At 43.2% G+C, this 21,245-nt stretch overlaps 1 protein-coding gene across 2 annotated transcripts; it reads left to right on the forward strand.

The window, feature by feature from the left end:
• The first annotated feature begins 239 nt into the window (after positions 1-239).
• On the forward strand, positions 240-19,256 carry apln (apelin). Of its 2 annotated transcripts, none has more exons than XM_029847201.1 (3): positions 240-804; positions 12,604-12,776; positions 15,152-19,256. In XM_029847201.1, the coding sequence occupies exons 1-2, from the start codon at positions 738-740 to the stop codon at positions 12,768-12,770; spliced, it is 234 nt and encodes a 77-aa protein (XP_029703061.1). In that variant the 5' UTR covers positions 240-737; the 3' UTR covers positions 12,771-12,776; positions 15,152-19,256. The 2 variants fall into 2 exon arrangements, with proteins under 2 accessions (XP_029703061.1, XP_029703060.1); XM_029847200.1 differs by lacking the exon at positions 240-804 and adding an exon at positions 2,647-2,936.
• The last annotated feature ends 1,989 nt before the right edge of the window (positions 19,257-21,245 follow it).

Raw genomic sequence — 21,245 nt, forward strand, 5'->3', positions numbered from 1 at the left:
GAGGTTAAATGAGGCAAAATGTCATGGGTAACAACGTGATACAAGATGGAAATAGTTGCGGATTAGGTAATTGTCAAAGCATTCATGAGGAAAAAAAATGTGTTGATAAGAAGCCCACAGCCTTGCCTCAGTGCATGTGCACTTGCACGATTGAGGAAAAGGGGTGGAGATGGTGGGGCAGGATGGGGAGGGGGGGGGGGGTTCCTGTGACCCTCAGAGTCAATGATACATAAACCACATGACCAACTAGACTGAGACACACATGCTGACAGACAGACCTGCGAGCGGACTTCCAGCGCCTTCACAGCTTCACTCAACTTGGCTCCCGCTACCTTTTCTCTGAAAGAAGAATAGAACACACACACAGACACACACGCACACACACACACACCTCCGTGGGAGAGCACAGATAAAGACGTGCCTTCAGTCTTGGAGTAGCGCTGTCACACACTGATATACAAATACACATTTAAACAGATACACAGCCACAGTCAGGGACACATACACACACACAGGGGAGTAAACACTCTTTCTCTCTCTCTTGCTCGCTCAGCTGCTCCCCCGTCCTCTCTCTCTCTCTCTCTCTCTCCCCCTCTCCCTCCCATACACACACTCAAACACACACAACCACACACTCACACACATACACACTCTTACACACGCACACACACACACATACACACAGCACTACAGTATATCAGCGAGTGACTAGCAGAGAGCCAGAGGGGAGTGCAGAAATGAATGTGAAGATCCTGACGCTGGTGATTGTGCTCTTGGTGTCTCTGCTGTGTTCTACCAGTGCTGGTAAGTACAGGAGCGTCGCCGGTCATCTCTGCTTTCTATTTCTCTCTGTGTTTGCCTTAGGCTTGTGCAGCAAGCTGTAGTTGATCAGTTACCCAGCATGGTTAGCTTTGTGTGGGCTCTAAAAGGCAGGAATATGAGCACCTGGCTCTATACAGTACTGCACTGCAGTGCTTGTACTGTCTGCTATTCTTCTGCTAGGGCTGGTATGGTAAACTTGAATGTGGTTTTGTAGCTTCCATTGATTATTTTCCTGTCGCCAACTCACCTCACCTTGATATAAGCTAGTAAAGGAGTGGAGATTAAATATTAAGCGATTGTATTCAGCAGCAGTCATGTGTGGAGCTATCGCTCAGGGATGACATGCTGGATAGACAGCCAAGTGTTATGAAATGAAAGATATGCATGGCACATGTTCTATAAGGTGGAGGGAATGTTGATGTATTTTGTCTGACCCCGGCACTATATAATCATTATGTGACTATAATCGTGCAGCAACACAGCATCGATGCATGGGAGCCAGTCTCCTGTGGTGATGATAATGAGGACTGTAATTGTTGTATTCATCGATGAGGGGAGCACAAATCCCAGACGCTTGGATCGTCTCCTGAGGGGCTCAGGCTTGATGCCTTGTCACAGTAAATTTCCGTGAAATGCTTCGTCTCTGGAGCCATTGTTGGTCTATATACTGTGTCACTTCCCTTAAAATTGAATATTTGGAACAAATATGTTGACTGAGGGCAATTAAAGGAAGGCAGGGCACATTAACCACAGATGGCTCGTGGGAGCAAATGTGAGTTATGTGGCTCGGGATGTTAGTTCAGAGGGCGACTGTCAGTGTGCAGATGTGATGCAGGTAACATTTTGGTGTGAAAAAACAACACTTAGGCCTGTGTAAATTATCACATGCTCACCAACTACAGTAGCTGAGAAAGAAGCTATGTTTTTATTAATGCAAGTGGAAGATGCTGAGTAGGCTCTTCAAGGTGCATTACATATAGATCAAGCAGTCTGCGGTTAGAAGATGCTTTTAGACATGGACAGAAAATGCTCTGAAAATTTTTTTTGGTGTGCTTATCGATTGCCAGCACGTTTGTTACGGTGACATGCTATTTTTGTCTGAAGCCAGCTCGTAAATGGGAAGTAATTATCTAGCATCATGGTCAGTGCCGTTTTTCACACCCTGCGCGTGGTTATAAGAATGTTCCACGCCTGAGAGCTCACCGTGCTAAAGCAGCGATGGGGAAAAACAAGGCTGCTCTGCCTCGGGCTTTCATGGGAGCTTATCCTCCTCGGGGGTTGCTTAAGCCATACCGCCTTTCTGAGTCTCTTCTGAAGACTACTGTAGCATTAGAGCTCCACTGACAGTGAGCAATAGATGAAAAAAGGCAATAGAAGAGAGGATGCAAGTGTGTTGCTGTGTTGATGGGTGTGGGGATGGATGCTAGCTAGAGTGTGTCTGCATAGCCTCTGCTTCAGTATGCGCTGTCGCGGGAAGGTGTCGGAAGAGGCTCTGCATGTAGCCAGTGGGTGTGAAGCCTTTCATCTTGAGACAAACGCTTTTCCACTTCAGCGGGCTTTCTCTCTGTTCGGCATCTTTGTGTACATGACTGTCTGTGAAATAAGAAAGATACGTGGGGGGGAGTAAGGCAGCATGTGTGTGCACTTGCAGGAAGCATGGAACATATAAATAAATGTACCTGCTACACGGTGAGATGTAGTGTACACGAGACCTAACCCTATCTATGGATGCATTTCCACATTAGCAAATGCGCAACAGGCATTTCATCTTGACAACCTACTTAGAATATCTATTGAAGAGTTTGGACTTTTTCTGCATAGCAACATTTATTGACGTGTTTCAATCCTCGAAAAGAGGTCTTGCTCAAGAGTCTGTCCCAGCTCCAGACATGTGGTATCCATAATTCATCCCGCTCACTTTTCTTCCCTGCGTAATTCTTCAGACGGGTTTATAAACAGTTACTACGCTCAGAACATTTTCGCTGTGTGTCGCAGCCTCTTGGAGGACATCAAAGCTTCGTTTTGCTCCACCATGGAGACACGCAGTCAGGTTTCACCAGGAGATGCGCAGCATGGAAACAATGCACACACACCTGCCCTCATACACACAAAAGGTGAGGCCTGAAACAGGTGAGCCAGCTGTGTCTGTGTTTCAGTGAGTGGGGCAGCACAGCAGGGTTGAGGCCCAGATCAGAGCCTTTATCTGGCTGAGAATCATCTGCCTGTAAAGGTGGGCTGGTTTTATTTCAGCAGTCAGCGGTGCTATTATTCCATATAAAACTTTGATGTATTGTTGGGGCTGATTGCTGATTGTGGTAGCATCATGCACGCACTCTGCACTGCAGCCCGCTCAACCAAGTATAATAGGTCAAAGTACAGCTCAGGGAAGCAGCGCGGCCCCTCGTGAACGCATCTCAGGAGGACACCAAACTGATTATTTTGTTAACAACATCCGAGGATCTAAATCAACTGTAACCAGGAAGCTTGGAATCATAACAGTGGTCCTCCTAAAGTTAAAGGTGTTGATGCCAGTGAACATGATTACGGTGGCGATGGAGAGGACGAAAACAGTTAAACTTTTCCAGATGTTCAGCCCGAACATACAAACCGAGGGCAAACATTAGTGTCAAAGGGGGGGTGGTTGGGGGCAGGGGAAAGGTTATTACAGGATTATAGAGAATCACCGAGAGTTTGTGAGAACCAGCTGGGTTTACATACACACAGCTAAATGTAAACACAAACAGCAGGTCAACTAAAATCAGTTTAAAGGGAAATGAATTGTAATTTAAGGAAATTTACAAGGAACTTGCGCCTGTGAAGTAAATGTGTTTGCATTGATTTTTTTTTCCTGTTGTTTTAAAGAGTTGGACTGCAACCATGAACTCATCTTTCAGTCATGCACTTAAATATGAGAAGGGATGGAGCTGTGTGGTGCACATTATACTGTACATACAACCCCTATAAATTTATTGTTTATGTTACTTCTGCGCAACTTGGTGCCTCAAGAAAAACCTTCTGTGATGAACCTCTCTGCGTCTGTGAAATGTCACCCAACATGAGTTTGGTGAATGGAACTCATATTTACTTCACAGTGTTTGGGAGTCGAGGAGGACATTTAGTGAAAAATGATAACTCATTTGGTGGGAATATAAGGCCAGCCGTTGGGCTAACGCTCCCCCGAGACCTCAGCTGTTGAAGACTTCGGCATATGTGACTGCTGTTGCTGCTGTAATGTAATTCAGGACCCTTTGAATGAATAAATCTAGTCACTTAGATCTTCCCTTGAGAGTAAATGCAGTGAAGTGAAAAGGGTCTAAAGGGGAGAAGAAGTGGAGCCAAGGGACAGGGGGAGGAAACAGAAGGCGTCAGGCAGCAGTGGCTATGTAAGGGAAGGATAAAGTTAAGTTTTTCAGACAGTTTTAAAACCATGCTGCTGGTGATTTAGACCTCTTGTAAAAATGCAATTTGCACAATTATGACACCGTTATGTCGTAAAAAATGATTCAATAAGGCTAAATGATGTGTTACACCTTGGATTAATAGTCATTTCAATGCATATCTGCTGTGTTCTATACACAGGTTTGTGATTTGAGCACACAACACGGCAGTGGTGGGGGTCTGTGTGTGTGTTTTGTGGGTTGCACTATTAACCAGACCTTATGTGATCACCAGCCCCTAACCTCATGTCCAGCAGCGCCCCTTACAACTTAATTAGAGTGAAAAAAGAAAAAAAAAGTTCTGTTTTCAAGCGTTGTCCATTATTAAAGTGATTTATGAGTTTCTTTTTGGAGATTAAGTGCTACATTTATAGCGGTAGTCCCGGCAGATCAGATTCCTGATCAAGATCCGACTGGACACTTTTATTAACAGGCTGCCAGACCACAGAATAAATATTGTGGTTGTTAGGAATGCAGGTGCTTCAATTGCTTTCATGCTCGATTTGAAGGAGCCCACATTGCAAAAAAATATGAGTTCTGGGCATTTGCAATAGAAACGGCAGCCAAAAGATACGCAAGGGCATTAAATTATAAAATAAAATAATAAGTATGGTTTAAAGTATTTTCAGAATTACTGTCAGGCTTCTGTTGGTACCCTCATAGATCAGTGGGCTAAAAGCCCTGAACATCTGGCTGTTGTTACCCTTAACATCAGACATTGAAGATGGCTATGAAGGACTTTAGGAGAGATTTGGGGTTCATTTAGTAACACTCCCAGTGGGATCTACCTAAAATCTCAGCCCGGGGCAACAAGGATGTGCACTCAATCTGAATTAGAGATTGATGCGGTACGCCTCCTGTGGTTTGAAACTGTCATTCATTTCACGGTGCTAGCTCAAAGGTATGTTTGAAAATGGTAATAGGAAGATCTGTTTCACCCTCCACAGAACGGAGGCCCTTCTGCGGTAATGCTTGACTCATTCATTTATGAAATTGTGCATTATTCATCACAGTATTTCCACATAAGAGCATTTTCCCAAGAAGGAAGTTTCACACGTAGATCCGAGCTTAAATATGAGTCAATCAAATGACCAATGAGTGAAAGCTTGGCTCTACCCGCTGAGCGTTTCCTGGATCGGGACAGGGCGCCGTGCTGTGCGTCTCATCCACCATTCGGGGCCCCTGAACATTTACAGATGTTTGTTACTACAGAACAGGACAATATATGAATTCTGTAAACTGGCAAGCACATCAGGTGAAAGTGCCGTGGGTCCATAATCTATAAACTCAGCGGCCTCGCAGCAGCATAGTCAAGCCTGTCAGTAAAAATCCCCATGAATTTTATTTGGTCACTCAGTATGTGAGTCAAATTTCACAACACATTTCATTGCTCAACCTGTAGCCAAAGGGATTCTTTTCCTCTGCAGCATATGTTCAGGATATGAATAATATAATTCTGGGTTAGAAGAGAGGTTTCTTTTTTTCTACCTGCTTTATAAATAGGATTATAGTATTTATAGTATTAGGAAATTACATTACACAACTTTATTTGTGCTAGAATACAAAGATTAGTATTGTTATTATTCCAGTGCTAATTTCTAAACACAACAAGAAACCTCTGAACTGGAATTATTGGTAGACTGCTTTCACAGTTTTAATGAGAAGATGGTGATTCTTTTGTACAGGTGCTGCTACTCGGTGTTGCATTTACACAGTTACTGTGGATGTTTTGGTATTGCTGTTAATGTTTTTATATTGCTTGCACATGATGCAACATTGCTGCTGTTTGCCTTTAAAAGAAGTGCGTGCATGTGTGTGCGTGTGTATGTGTGAGATGGGGAGAAAAGATGGTCCCACCAGACTTAGGGCTGCAGCCAACCCTGCACACTGACGTTTCATTCTCTCTTTCCATCTCTCTGCCTCTCGAATGGGAGATGGCACGCAGGTTCACAGCAGGGGGTGACTGATGACACGGAAAAGGGGAGGGGGGGCCGTTTCACATGTGATTAGCGTGCCCATGGAAACTGATGGTTGGAGGATCCTTTGCCCTTGACATGTAGTCTCTGGAGATTAGGGTTGGTAGCCTTGCCATGCATAAAGCGAACGGAAAGACCAGCCTCTCTCACTCATCAAGCATTTGGAGAATCTCTCCATGGAGTTATTTAGTGTTTGATTCTCTGACTGTTTGTGATCAGCAGGCTTCAACCTGCAGTAACCTCCACAAATCCACCCTTTCAGCTGGAGCAGGATTGTGAATAAAACAACAGCCAGGCAAGTGGAGAGGGGAGTCAGTGGCTTCATTAGCCGGTTCAGTGTTGCTGCCGGCCCTTTGAACTCTCAGCGCTCTGATCATAGCAGTGTATGCAGTCTCACACCTCATCAGTTCATACACTCTCTAATTCAACGGCACATTCAGCCACACACTTCACTTCTGACATCTGCAGAAAGCCAGGAACCAGCAGGCTGAACACTTTGTTTTTAATTTATTCTGAGCCTTCAGCAAAAAGTGGGGGGTTGTTTTCAGAGCAGGGCAGACGAGAGGTGAAGTTTAAAAGCTGCTGTAATGGGGGGAACTTTTCATGCACTTTGGTTTCCTTGCTGGAGTTTTTTTTTTTTTAGACAAAGACAGCCTTCATGTCAGCCACAAGCCCGGCATTATCACAGAACAACAATGCTGCATATCAAACAGCCCCTGACAGAAATAAAGGAAAGTGCTCACGACCAAAACACCCTCCGACAGCCACCCGCTGAGAGGAACATTCAGAGGCCAAGTGCATCCGCTCGTAGAGGAGGTCAAAAACATCACTGGCACAGTCAGGCTGATCAGAGATTTAGTATGCAAGCAGGCAAATTTGTGTAAAATGAGAACCTAGATTATTTCAGCTGACAATGTCATTCTTTTTTCTTCTGAAGGCTTTTCACTGTCGCTGCCATGGTAACATGGATTGAAAGTCAGCAAGCAATTGGTACCAGTTTCTATCAAGAACCAAGCTTACTGGTGTGCATGGAATAAATAGCTTTCCTATCACTGGATGCAGGATTTTAAAAGCAAGAATAATATGTAGGGTATAAATACATAATGATGCAGCTGGCAAGTGAACGAGTCTGGCCTGCATTAGCAATTACACGTAACTCATATCATCCTTGGCTGGATAAACCTGATCTCCTAATGTGCTTTTAAAGTGGGACCATGGCTGTGTAGTTGTGTAGGTTAGTAGGTCTGCAGTAATGGCTTGCCACGTAGAGAATATTAGCTGAAGCTACTTTTAGTGAATGAAGGAGGGAAGCACACAAAGGAGACAGCAGGTCTCCTCCTCCAACGTCATGGTAATAACCATGGATACACACACCAGGGTATTTATTCTTTCCTCTCTCCCACTAACACAAATATTGTCCTGTTACCCATAAGGATTACACACACGCACACACACACACACACACACACGTAAGAGGTCCTCCCATGGATGTATTACTGTACAAATATTGTGATTTTTAGAAACCTAATGCTACCATAGTTGGGAAAGGAATGTCTGGGCCACAGTGTAAAATATAATGTGAAAATAGGACTTATTTTCAATTGTTGTGTGATTTAAATTGATAGAGAGGATTTCAGATAAGTGGGTCTGTCATGCTGAATTTTCAGCTTGTTTGTTATGCGAGCTCAAAGCTAATGTCAGCACAGATGCGAGAGGTTTCGACGGGCGTGGCCAATGTTTATTGTGAGTGTTGTGATTTTTGTCATCAGTGATATGTTGTATAGTTTATTTTATTCACTCTGAGATCATCTGTGCAGGAAAGGGTGTGTCTAGTACTATGTTGTTGAGATGCTCAGCCAAATGACAGCACGGATCAATGAATAGTATTTGATTTATAATTAAGGTGTCTGTGAGTAATGATACACAGATATGAGATTCAAGAGGATGCTAAATCAAATTTATGTCACTCACATAAAGAACACTCAAGCAAAACAAGGGAGTTTTTGCATTTTTCTACTTGACACGAAGCAGCTCAATTCTCACTTGTTGCTGTCACCAAAATTGTTATAACAGCAGAAACACAATCCTGGTACAGCTGCATTTATTGGTCCAGGCATTAGTTATGTGGTCATTTTGGCACGCAAACGCAAAACACACAAACGAGTGTTACAACTATTAATAAGCAGCTCTGGTCCATTTCCCAAAGTGCGGCCTGTTTTCCTAAACCGGCACACAGCGCTGTGATATACAGTGTGCTCCCACCAGCCGTGAAGGCAGCTGATGAAATTGGCATTAACCCAGAGGACGGTCATTTCTCTTCTCCGAATCGATGTACAAACGCTGAAAGATGTACAACTCTGCAGGTTGCACTATTATTCTGTTGCGCAACAAATTGCAAAGAGTTGTCTGTACTTCACCACCTGCCAGGCCATAGTGAGGCGACACATTGCAACAGACAAAATGACAGACCTCAGTTTTGAAGGTGGTGGAGGAAGCAGGGCATGGAATTAGGTACCAACAACAAGCTTTTCATCAAGAGGGCAGACTCACAGCTTGACCAGTTCTAGCAATCCAACTTTCCTCGATTCAGTAAGAAATCAGCAGCAAGGAACATGCAGGAATTCCTGAAATTCCATTTTTGTCAATCTTTAATTTAGGGATTCACTATAAAGGCAATAATTTTGGAGATATTGTGGTAACAGGAAGCAAAACATTGCCGCAGATCATCTTATTGTGAGACATGCTGTTCTGTCACGCTACTGTTTTGCCTCTGGAATCCTCAGGAATCTCATGAGAAAAGATCAAAAGTTCTACAAGAGAGGCTGGATCCAATTTCAGAGCAATAAGATAGGAAAGAATCTTTGTTTATGAAGATGAAACATGGATTATTGGACCATGGACCTGCCTTGGAAACAATCAAAAGGTTATCTAGATGAACAGATACTGTCAGATTCAATCTATACAAGCTGCAGGAGAGAAGGGCCAACTCCTAAAGACAGCTGGATGTCATATCCCTCACAGGGAGAAGCTTTCTCTGCAAGAGTTAATCTATACTGCCAGCGCTATCGCAGGGACCTGGCTTATTTTTAGCAGCTGTCATTACACTTTTCCATCCTGTAGCCAGATTGGATGGGTTGAGATTTGTCAAGAGAAAACAGGATGTTCTTCCGTCGAACCCCTGCGCTGTACAGCGGCTGACATCTGTGGCGGGAGATTGTCTATATTGTCTCATTATGGACCTGGTTGTGGCAGCCTGTGTCACATGGGCAGGAACAGCAGATGAATTGTGTGAGCTGAGGAACAATTTACTAGCCAACATTTTGCTGTAACGTGTGCTTGTGTGTGGGTGTGTGTGTGTGTTTGTGTGTCCGAGAGAGAGAAATACACCGTACAAGTGGAAAGTGACTGACTGTAAGTTGGTCCATATGTTTGCAGCACCTGTTAAACTAGCTTACTGTTCAGGCTTCAGCTGCCATTGGAACGCTGCAGTTTTAGCAATGTGAAGACTGTCAAAAAGCAAATTGAGCCATCAGTCCGTGCAGCTACATGGCCCTTTGTTGCTTTGTGCACATGAGTCTATTTGAGTTCTGAACTGTGCAGAGGCCCTCCTGTAATCATCCTAAACTGACCTTAAAATAGAGAATGTTGCATTTACACAGTTAAGACAGGTAGTCTATGCTACATCCAAGAATTCACCTTCACCTTATCTCTATGTATTTGCCAGTTTCTATGACGTGGACCAACCACCAAAAGCTCACTTTGCCTTCTTTTTCACTGTGAGACACAAAAACTGCATTTCAGCGTAGTTAAATACTGAACACTAAAGCTTTGTACCGTTACGTATTCTGCACATTTCAGCAGAAAGGAATCGGCTACACCTTTAAACCTACTCAAGCAGTGTATTAACATTCAACCTTCAGGATTTGAAGGAAATGAGCTGAATGCCTCCAGAATGTGTCCTGCATTCACTGCTTCTGTGGAACAATAACATGAGGATAATACGCAGTTTAAAGCTCTTAGGGGCAAAGATAGGCATTAGATGTGGAAATATGCAATGCAGACTTTGCCTTCTGCAAATGAATTAGTCCACTGTTGGCTTATGAATATAGAAAGAAATAATAATGTGGAGCAAGATTAGTGTGGAAATGGAACTTGAGACATGTGGCATTTTGGGATATACATTGAAAACATTCAGCAAGATGTTGAGCTCAGTGGTGTATTTTGCCATAACTTAAACCCGAAAGGTCGACACTCTTCAATTCTTCTCCTCCTCTTTGGGAAGTTATTCTATTATGTGTTCTCAATATGCCACAGCTGAAGGTCACCAATTAAAAAAGGCTGCGGAGAGATTTACCCTTTTCTCAAAACGGTGTTTTGAATTGCTCTCTTAAAGAAATATGCCCTCGTTCGTGCAAATCGATCCCGGCTTTGAGAGGAGCCATTTCAATTAGAAAGCGCCTCGAGGTCACAGCCGCATTGCACACATAACCGTCTTTAATATCACCACTCCAACTCAACAAGCCCATAAACGCTGAAAAAGATGGAAGCTGCTGCTCAACCGCTGCCCTCCGTATTCGGAGAATCCCGAGACACCGTAAAGTGACTTGAGGTCATTCTCCTGGGAATTCTAAAAATGGTGCCAGTGTCTCCAAGGACTGGAGGCAGGAATGTCATGACCCTGTGTCACTGATGTCACTCAGCTTTATGAAGGGAAATAGACAATGAAGATTTGTAGCTTCTTTAGTTAAAAAATGGAACAAGCTGAAAAGGTCTTGAAAATGCTAAATGGATCACAGAGGCTAATATTGAATTAGAAATCCTTCTCTCCTGCTGGAAACTCAGTGAAAACTCTTCCGGATTTAGTTTCTGACATTTGAAAGAAGTGATTATTCAGGTGATGCGGCTGTGTTGAAACAGCAGAGTTAAAATTTGGCATTAAATTAAAACATAAACCGAGAAAGGACATGTTTTGACATTTACACACTTGTTTAAACAGTTGTAATCTGAATATTTTTGTGCTTTTGTACACTTGGATGATAAATCACCTCCCACTTCTGCTTTTCAGTTTAACTTAATCTCGCTATTTTGTCTTGGACGGGAAGGTGAGGGAAAGCAAGGGTTGTTTGATTGATGTCCATACAATATAAAGATATACGCAGTCTAATCACGTATAGTCCGCTCCAACCCAAACAAATATCACTGACTTCTACAAGTCCACATGAGAATTGGGGTGGATTAAAGCTAACTCTGTACTGACATATTCAGGTCTGCCAAGCATCTGGAACAAATGCTAATCGTAGCATTTGTTCATATCACACATTCAGGAAATTTTATATCATCGTGTGATGTCTAGGGTAATGTCAGATTTATGCCATATATATATGGTTAAAAATGGGAACAATACATTGGCCATAATTGCATTAACAAATCAAAATCAGCAGATGGTTTATTGGTGGTAAACCTCTGACATGACCACACATGTAACAGCAGCCAGTGATAGCTTTCCCAGATTCACCTGAAAACTCCAAACTGTAATTCTGTTGATCTTTCCAGTTCCTATTCTAACCCTTAGTCCATCTCCACATGACCTGTCAACTTATTAAGTGATGGCACAGATTATTATAATTTCAACTGTTCTAATCAGAGCTCTGCTTGAAATTTAACTGCTTTTCATAGTAAAAACTTAGTCCCATTGATCTTTAACTGAATGGAATATCTGGTCATATCATAAATGATGAGTTATGTTGTGTATCGGATTAAGTAAAGGCATTCTAATAAAAAGAAGGCCTTTTAGTTTGCACTGGGTTGAAAGGTTATAAAGACACTGGTGGCGGAAGAAACCATTTGGAAAAGAGGAGCTTAAAGGGATCAGGCCACACTTATTGAGAGATGAATGAGAACATCTGGGTTCACTCTCTAACACACATGTGCTCACACTCGCCCATTGTCCACGAAACTCGCCGCGATTAAACCCATCTCTAATCTCGGATCAAACGCCGCGGCAGGATGCGCCTCGGCACGGTCTGGGGCTGTGCTGTGTTTGTAATCATGACCACCGTGAGTGGCAGAGACATGAGACACGGCGGTTTGACTTTCTCGCTGCAGCTACGAGCATCTGCTGTGCTTAACACGGCTTGATGAACTAAAGCACCAGGTGGGCTTAAGCGGGCCCACACACACACACTCACACACTTAGGTATCTATGCATGTCTCTCTTTTCCTCATCCATTACCACTGCGATCCATCTTGCTTTGCATTTTCCACAGGCACTGACAGAGTGGGTCAGGACTGAAACCCTGGATGAAAGGGTACAACCTTTAAGAGAGAGGTCAGTTTACAAGAGATAATTGTTCTCTCATGTTGCCCAGGTCCCATGGCCTCCACGGAGCATGGCAAAGAGCTGGAAGAGGCAGCTACGGTGAGAAAAATGGTCCAGCAAAATCCTGCGAGGGGCGGTCAGACCCACAGACCAGCCGGCTGGAAGAGGAGACGCCCACGGCCACGTCTTTCCCACAAGGGGCCAATGCCATTCTAGAGCAAGGTGAGTTTCCAAGAGTCAAATAATGCAAACCTGTAATAAAACAGGAACAAACAGGGAAACTCTAACACCTCACATGGATTCCTGGGTCCGCTTTACTGCTCTCGCCTTCCAGACCAAGCCTCTGTCCAACTTTCTGTCAGCTTGGAGCCGTACGATTCTCAAGAGAATACTAGCAAAAGCACTTCCCAATTTTAAAGTGGAAAAACTGCTTCAATGAGGAGAAAGAATGTTGTTGAGCTTTAAAGTACGTTGTCGGCAGAATGCGCCCGGGTATTTTTTTGTGACAAATGAGGCAAATAGTTCACCAAAACTGGAAACTCCTCTATTCACAGCAGCAACACTTCCAACCACTGTGGAAGGATGTTTTTGTTGGCACTCAATAAAAGTGCATTTCTCAAGAGATTACTGGATCTCAGCCTACCAGCTTGCATGCTTTCGATGAACGATAGAGGTTAATTTAAAGGCTGTGTCCTTTATGTCCTCATATGGGATACAGCTATACTTAGAAAGCCAACTTTAGGTTGTTTTCAGCTATCATATATCTACAATAAAGTGAATTAAATCCACTTTCCAAAGATAACACATGGAAGAGTTGTGCTTCCAATTTTCTCATTCATTTAAGTGCTTTCATTGCTGTCAAGCAAATGACTTCTTTGTGTAGAATCTTTTTTCATCCTGAAGCCAAAGAAAATGTTTTACTGTTCACCTTTTCAGTTTCTATTTCTACCTCATGTCAAATTCATTCATGAGGAAAATAGCTCAAGCTTCACCAAGCATCCCAAACATTAACCAATCAAAGAAGTTGATCAAATTTGCAAAATATACAGGCTGGCAGTCATGTTGCTAAGGAAAGTAAGAGCAGCAGAGTTACATCTGTGCACAAAGAAGCGTGGAGCCCATTCATCGTCTCTCCCAGACATGGTGCCAGACACAATATCACAGCAGGAGATGCTGCCTCGCAGAGGACTCATAAATTAAAGCCATACTGGCAGCACCCTCAGAGGTTCAAGTAATGGTGGACAAGCCATCCTAAGCTATATAATTCTGGTAGATCTTTTGCCTAAAGCGACCACTAAATAATGAAATATTGATCATTGTTTTGGAGAACAATGAGTCCATTTCTTGTTAGGTCTATTCAAAATTTACAACCGAGCTCCATCTGTGAGCTGTGGAGCACTTGGTAGACAAACAGATTTTTATGTTAGGTCAGGGAATCCAATTGGCCCGGATTTGTACTGGGGTTCCCTGTGACCCATTCTCTAGGTTTGGACTGGCAATGGGAAAAAAACACCTCTGGAAACAGCTGGGGAGACATTTATCTGATCAAAAGACATCCAGCTGAGTAGTGGGGCAACCAGCCTGTACAAGGACTAATAATCAAGCAGATCTTACTTCATTTTAAAATAATAAAGAACTAGAGTTTAATCCAAAGTGTCCATCAAAGAACCAGCCTGTGTTTTATTCCTAAGGCACCAAGTTTGACTATTCATTATTACAAATTCCAGATGTGAGCGACTCTGAGACGAAGGATGGCGACCCAGGTCATCTATTCCGAGCATCTGAGTACTTTCAGACCTGAATGGGCTCTTAAAAGTCTTGGATCCAAGCCATGCCAGTGACAGACCAAAAGTCAGACAGACAGGATATTACACATTTAAAGCCACAGGCAATTTATGAAACCCCCTCGAGACGGCGGGTGTGAGTAAGCTTACTGAATGAGTCTTCCAAAGACTTTCATCAAAACAATGTAGCGCAGGCCTGCTGCTCCTCCCCTAAATTCGCTCAGAAATCTGTTATCACTTCAAGGGTTTTCCGCGCTGACATCATCCCGAGGATCCGCGAAACACAGAAGAAGAACAACAAACGACAATGTGGCTCAGCGGAGATTAGATGCATAGAAGGCACCGTTCTCTGGGCATTACAGGACCAGGGAAATATGCCATTTTGAAACCAGTGCCAGAACTTATCATTGAATGAAGCTTGTTGTCATGCAGCAGAGCACACTGTGCTAGTTGTCTGACAGGGAGTTATCATAAACAAGGGGATAGAGGGAGATAAAAGCCTTTCCACGATAAAAGATTCCTCCAATGTTAAGAAGCGCTCTGGATAATGCTGCACTTGTGTTCTCTGTTGACATACAGTTCTTTTGTTTTCTCACTGGTGCATGTTTTCTCCTCAAGACCGGGGAGTCTGTTTGGAACAGGGCTGGGTTAACCTTTGCTTCCTGTTTCCCGGTTGTTCGCCATGATGTAGTGTGATGATGAAGATGTAGTCCAAACTCCCTGAGGGGCATCCTCATTGAAGAGGAAATTGGACTGATAATTCTTTGAACACATGCTGATGACATCTCTTCCTGTTATCTTCCTGTTTGGCAGGCACAGCTTTGAGCGCCCTCCCCCTGGTTCTGATTTCTATGCTCTTCCTTTGCCGTGGGGGGCCTTGCATCCGAGGGCCTACGCTTGCCCAGCCCGAAGAGTGATGTCCATAGCACCTGCTGGTTCTTCAAGCAACTCTGTCCACTAAAAAAAAAGAAGGAAAAAAAGGACACGCCGCTCACCCTCAGTTCACAGAGGAATTGGAGGTGGGGAAAGGGGGTGGGGGGGTTATGGAGCCCGAGCGATCAGACTCTGTTTCTCTGTCTCTCTCTTTCTCTCACTCCCTCACTACTTATCTCTGTCGTTTCTCATTTATTTTTTTAAATTCCCCCGTCATTCGATGAACAGAGCCCAAACACAATGATCTCTCTGACTTTGCATGACATGTGGCAGAGAGGGAGCCCGATCTGAGTCTTAAAGCATCTGTCACATCCCATCTTTAAGATCCACGGTTTCTGCAGCCAATAACTTCACTGCTGTGTAGCTACGTACAGTTAAGGCTTTACTAGTGGAACAGGATGCTGTCTTAGCTCAGTTTTAATAGCAAATATTAGCTTCAGTTCGGATGGTGGAAACGCGCAGTTTCGATGTTGGCAGTAAAAAAAAAAAATAATTCAATTCAAGGTTTGGTGCTGGAAGAGCATCACATTTGAATGGTATTATTAGCCGTCGCTCAATTAGCATTCTTAATGGTGCTTTGCTGAAATTGATAGTGCGTCCGCATGCAAAGTAACGTTGCACTGAAAAGTGAGCACATACTGTAAAAAAAACCCATCTATGGTGACACAATAAGTCCTACTTTAATCCAAAGCTATTTACTGGCGCACTCATGGTTACTGTTACATATCTCACCTTGGATTCCTTTGACTCCCAAATCCCAATCCCAATCCCGTCCAATCCACAGCCTTTTTCACCACACTGCAGCCCTGCGCAGCTGCTCTACACGACTGTTAACTGGCAGGGGCAGTCTTCTCCGTACCGACGGCCTGCCTCGCCTTTTAATGAAGTGCCAAATAATAACCTTGTCCACAATGCTGCCAGAAATGAAGGAACAAAAAGGTTAGGGAGAAACACATTACCTCTGTTTGAAGTCTTGATACACTGACACCTTATGCATTTTAATTTCCTGCAAACAGAAATCCTATCTGAGTCCAATTAGGCAAATAAGTCAACATCAGGTCAGTTTAAATGCCAACATGGCAAATCTGGCCACTTATGGTTCAGCACAAGGTTGGTCTGACCCCTCGGTATCTTTCACTAAAGAAATATTATGCCTTTCCATCATACTGGAATATTTACTTATATGTTTATTTCTGTGTTTAGGTAGTTTAATTTCCTTTTTTTTCCCCTCAGGGTGCTGTGATAGAGCCTTGTGCTAAAGGAGTATACTTTGTGCATTTATTTAAACAAACTCAAACTTTCAACACATTTAAAAACTTATGAGCATAATTTCATATAACGTATCTGTACTCCGCATCTATATATTCAACAATATAGCCGTGTATCCATGTTGACTCCTTCCCCAGCATTATCTTTGGGTACAGTTGCCTTTTCTCCTCGGCCCTTCCACAGCACAGGTGGTCGCGGCTTTCATCATTACGCTCATTAAATCCCAGAGTTAATCTTTCTCAGATGGATTTCCCCGATGCTGACCTGGGCCACTTGGTCTGAGCTCGTGGTTAAATTGGCTTAGACTGAAACCGCACCCTTCCCCCTCTCCGTCCCTCAACCCCCCTGCTGATTCTGTGAGGTCTGTAACCTGTAGAGCAAACACCTCACGGTCGTCCTGTGCTCTGGGTGTGCAGACGAGCCACCAAGCTGTTCAACCTGCAGACACTCGTGCTTCAGTGACTGACAGGACAACCTAGATTCCTGCGTCTTTTCCCTCTCGCCATGTCTCATGCAAATATCATAATATAACGTAGAGGCCTCTCAGTCACAGCGTGAGAGGCTTTTATTAAGAAATCACTCCGGTAAGCCACCCAGCCAAGATCACCCTGATGAAAAATGTATTGAATTCAGAGGCACTGTGAAGTGTAATAATTTCAGTTCCACCATTATTTTTTCATTCCCCTCTCAGACAGAGATGTAGATTTCATTAATGCTCCTTGGGAGAGATAGCTTTGCTCAGGATGTCTCGTATTATTGGGGGAGCGAGTAGAGAGATTCACGTGAAAGTTCATGGGATGCTGGAAGTAGACTGGGTCACAGGGACAAGGGGTTCAAATCAATATTTCCCCATCTCGGAGGTTGTTATAATGGAGCCGAGCAACGTCTGTATCCGCACTGTTCTTCATGAATGTATCCTCACCATCTGCACCAGCCATGCTGCCCTTTCAGAGACGAGAGCAGGCCGTCGTTTGTGTCACATTGCTCTTTTTATTCCCGGTCTAGGTGTCGGGTGAATCCTGACATTAAAAACCAAATATATCGACGATCCAAAGCCTCTGTCATCCAGTAGTTCCCGACAAATAGGGGTGGCATTGCTCTAGGACTTCTCTGCATGGGTTAGCAAGGCTGCACTTTTGCAATTCCATTATGCTGCTGGAAAAATACACCCTGAAAACAAGAGTCGCTTGATATGGAATGGTTTTCCAGTGTATTGTGACAATATTTTTTGTCTGATTCTTGTCTAGCTGGTTGTCCAAAGCTTACTTTTTGAATACAGTGTGAAAAGCTGTACCTTTTGTGGATGTAACAAAATAGAAAAGTAGTCTGCAGCACAATATGTCATTGACACGTGAAAGCTTTCAGGCGTTCCTATCTTGTCGATGATAGCCCGCAGTCCTACCCTGTACATCAGGTTAATGGGCCTTGTGGTGTGGAAGGACAAGCATGTCCAGGCTCAAACTGAAAGGGTAAACCAATACATTATGCTCAGAGAGCAAAACCATTTTGCTTAATGGTCTTTTCCAGCAAGGCTTACACAAGAGAAACGATTCCTCTCCTCTCAGTATATAATATCCAGTTCTTTCTCTTCTCTGTGACCATCACAAGGCCTGAGTAATGTTCCTATGCACTTGTTAGCATGTTTTCCTGATAGAAAAATGTTTGCGCTGACAACTTGCCCCTTTGTGTTCAGTTATTTTTCGTCCAAATGCATTTGGCTGGTCATGTGGACTGAGTGGGGATGAGCAAAGAGACGTACTAATGTCAGTAGTGGAGATTAGAATGAGCTAGCTGCAGGTTTGAAAATATTAGCTACACCACTAATCTCTGTTTTTCAGCTGATATAGACACACCTCCAGGTGAAACATGACAGAGAGAAAAGAAATTTCATGTTTCTTTTCAGTTCGTTTCAAAGATAAAATCCTTTAAAAAGGACGCTGAACTCCATTTCAGTTGTTGCAGAAATGGAAACAGAGTTAGCACGCTACACATTCCATGACCTTACCTTGTGAATAAGCCCATCAAACTGTATCATATTTGCCTTCAGAGTGGGCGTCTGTAAGATCAAGTGGCTGATATTCAATCCAATGCATTCACACATTTCCACCGGCTGGGCAATCCAAAGGATAACTAGATTTGATCTCTCTCGTGGGAAATGACTAAGATCCGTCATTATCTCAAAGCCTCGAAATGAGACTTCCTATACCCAGAATAGCACAGGCCCCTCCTGCCTTGATTGCGTTGCATTATCCATCTATTTAACCACTGTGTCCACGATCAGCTTCATTCAGAACAATCTGAGGAGAGAGGTCTGTAGGTTTACACGCCATCGCAACAGTGTTACTAGGTCTCAAGCAGATACCATTTAAAGACGATGTATTACTCCTGAAACTTATATTCTGTTTATGGTGTGTGCTCATATTACTCACCAGGCCAAATGTACAGTCCCTGTCTCTGTTTTGATGTTGAACTGGGCAAAAATAAATGACATAAATAAATAAATAAATAAAACAAGTGTATCAGAAATGGTTGAACAACTGTGTACATATTTGAACTTTTGGTTTCTAATTTATAAAAGATAAGCTTTAGCTCTTGGAGTACTTATTTTATTTTTTTCCTTTCATGCGTAGCTTTGTGTTTTTATTTTCTATTTCTGTAAAGTGTGTAAATATATCTTTATGATAATGAGTAATATTAAAAATCTTATTTTAAGAAATCACAGTGTCATGTCTTTATTTCTCTCTAGATCTCTAGATAAATGTCAAATGTCATTTGAATTACAAAACTGAAATGGACGCAGTGGAGCTGATTGAATAATCAAACAATAGTTGAAGTAATTAGGACATCGTAATCATATGGACATGGTTGTCTTCTTGATTAAGACCTGAAAATTTCAGGGAATAAGCAGAAATCAGGTGTTTTTATTCTTAGGAGACCTCCATATATCACATCTGCCCACCTGGCACTTGAGTTACTGATCCACCAACTGGGAATTTCCCCCATTAGAGCCACAGAACCATCAACAGAAATCCAAAAAAACCAGGAAATGAATTCATATCAACTTTAAAACTGACAGAAGAGTTTTTAATGCATATTTTACTTTTGCACTTGACTCAACTTCTGCACTGCAGCACCCTGTTTACATGACTGCTGTGCCCATTAACCTTTACCGTCAGGAAAATCTTGTGCAGGACTGAATTTGCTGCGGTATGCACATGCCTTTTGAAACATAGATCAGCTCCTCATCCATTAAGAAAAGCTTGACCAGTGACGAGTGGGCTTCCCAGACCTCATATTGCATACTAAGCATGCTGTGCATTAATGCATCACATCTGCTGAGCATGCATTGAAACTCTGCAAATGTTGGGAAGATTTGCACGCCATATTTACATGCGGCTGTACCCTTTCCCTTTATGACTACTGGATATTTAGATACAAACACAATAAAAATAAAGGCAGTGTACCAATATATAATTATTGTAATCTTTTTAATAGTACATAAGCCAGGCTAACAATTTCTATTAGTAATTCTGTTTTTTTTACACCAAGACATGTGTTATTTTGTTTATGTAAATGGAATAATCTTTGAAGCGATGTGTTGAAATGCACTGGGCCTCAACTGGGAGCCACTCTTCCTCCCAAACCCCCACTGGGACCGCTCAGGGAAGTGTCTGGTTAACGCTCAGAGTTGACATGTCATGATAGACAAGACGTGGACCCCTGAGCCCCGGCAGACCCCGAAAGACGCCCAAGGTTATATCATCAAGCCTGGGTCAGCTGTATAATTGGGCTGCGGGTCACTGGGAGGATATGGAGCGTGACAATGAGGCTATAGAGTTACAGTTTGGAACTGGGCAGCCACCAGTCGGGCATTACTGCAGAGCCAGACGTCTCTTCAAAGAGTTCAAGGTCTGTCTGCGAGAACGGCACCAGTCCTGTTCACTGTCACTACGGGAATGCGTGTCACTGCCTGCCAGTGGGTGTGTGTGTGGGGGGGTTGGAGTTGGCAGTGGTCATGTTAAAAAAGATTCAGAATGATAAGTATTACACTGCAGGTGTCAGAAATAGCTTCTTTAAATATTCACAACATATATTCACCGCGAGACCGAGGTGGTCTGTAAACTCGCAGACCACCCCGTTCATCAGCGTAACATCTGGACCGCTCTTGGCACCAACTCGAATCAATTTCTGCCACATCATAAAAACCTTAACTGCACTTGGCTCTCCCGCGATACCACCAACGCCGCTCAGCAAACCGCTGACGGAACCACGGTGATGGTTTTTGTCAGCTCGCCGCTGGTCTTCATCCACCTTTGCACCACCCACCCAAACATTGTGGAACGTGTGGATCGTCGCTGCAAATAGCGCACGAGCAGGTGTTGCTACAGGCTTTTTCAGACAGCCAAATCTTTCATTTCACAATAAGTACCCATTAAACACTAGAACGATCGGTAAAACGTCGAATTTTGGGGGAAATATTGCAAATTGAAGACCAAAGATGGACACAATTGACAGTGGCAACATATGTGCTTGTTTAGAGCTGAAATTTTGTGTTTACCTTTCTGATAACTTACATTTGTCCAGTCAAAACACCAGGTCCACCAGGTACCAGGTCTCCTGCCCCCAGTGGTCTGACACAAATAAGGGAAGCATTGTCTGGTCTGACTGATATACTGTAAATAGCAACTTATTGTTACATGTCTTT

The sequence above is a fragment of the Takifugu rubripes genome, chromosome 14, assembly GCF_901000725.2.
Source record: "Takifugu rubripes chromosome 14, fTakRub1.2, whole genome shotgun sequence".
NCBI lineage: Eukaryota > Metazoa > Chordata > Actinopteri > Tetraodontiformes > Tetraodontidae > Takifugu > Takifugu rubripes.

What these genes read in the sequence shown, in the direction of transcription:
- apln (XM_029847200.1), top strand. Translation starts at nt 2,855, where the DNA reads ATGGAGACACGCAGTCAGGTTTCACCAGGAGATGCGCAGCATGGAAAC. An exon ending in TGCCCTCATACACACAAAAG is followed by an intron (nt 2,937 to 12,603) that starts GTGAGGCCTGAA and finishes CATGTTGCCCAG; the next exon opens with GTCCCATGGCCTCCACGGAG.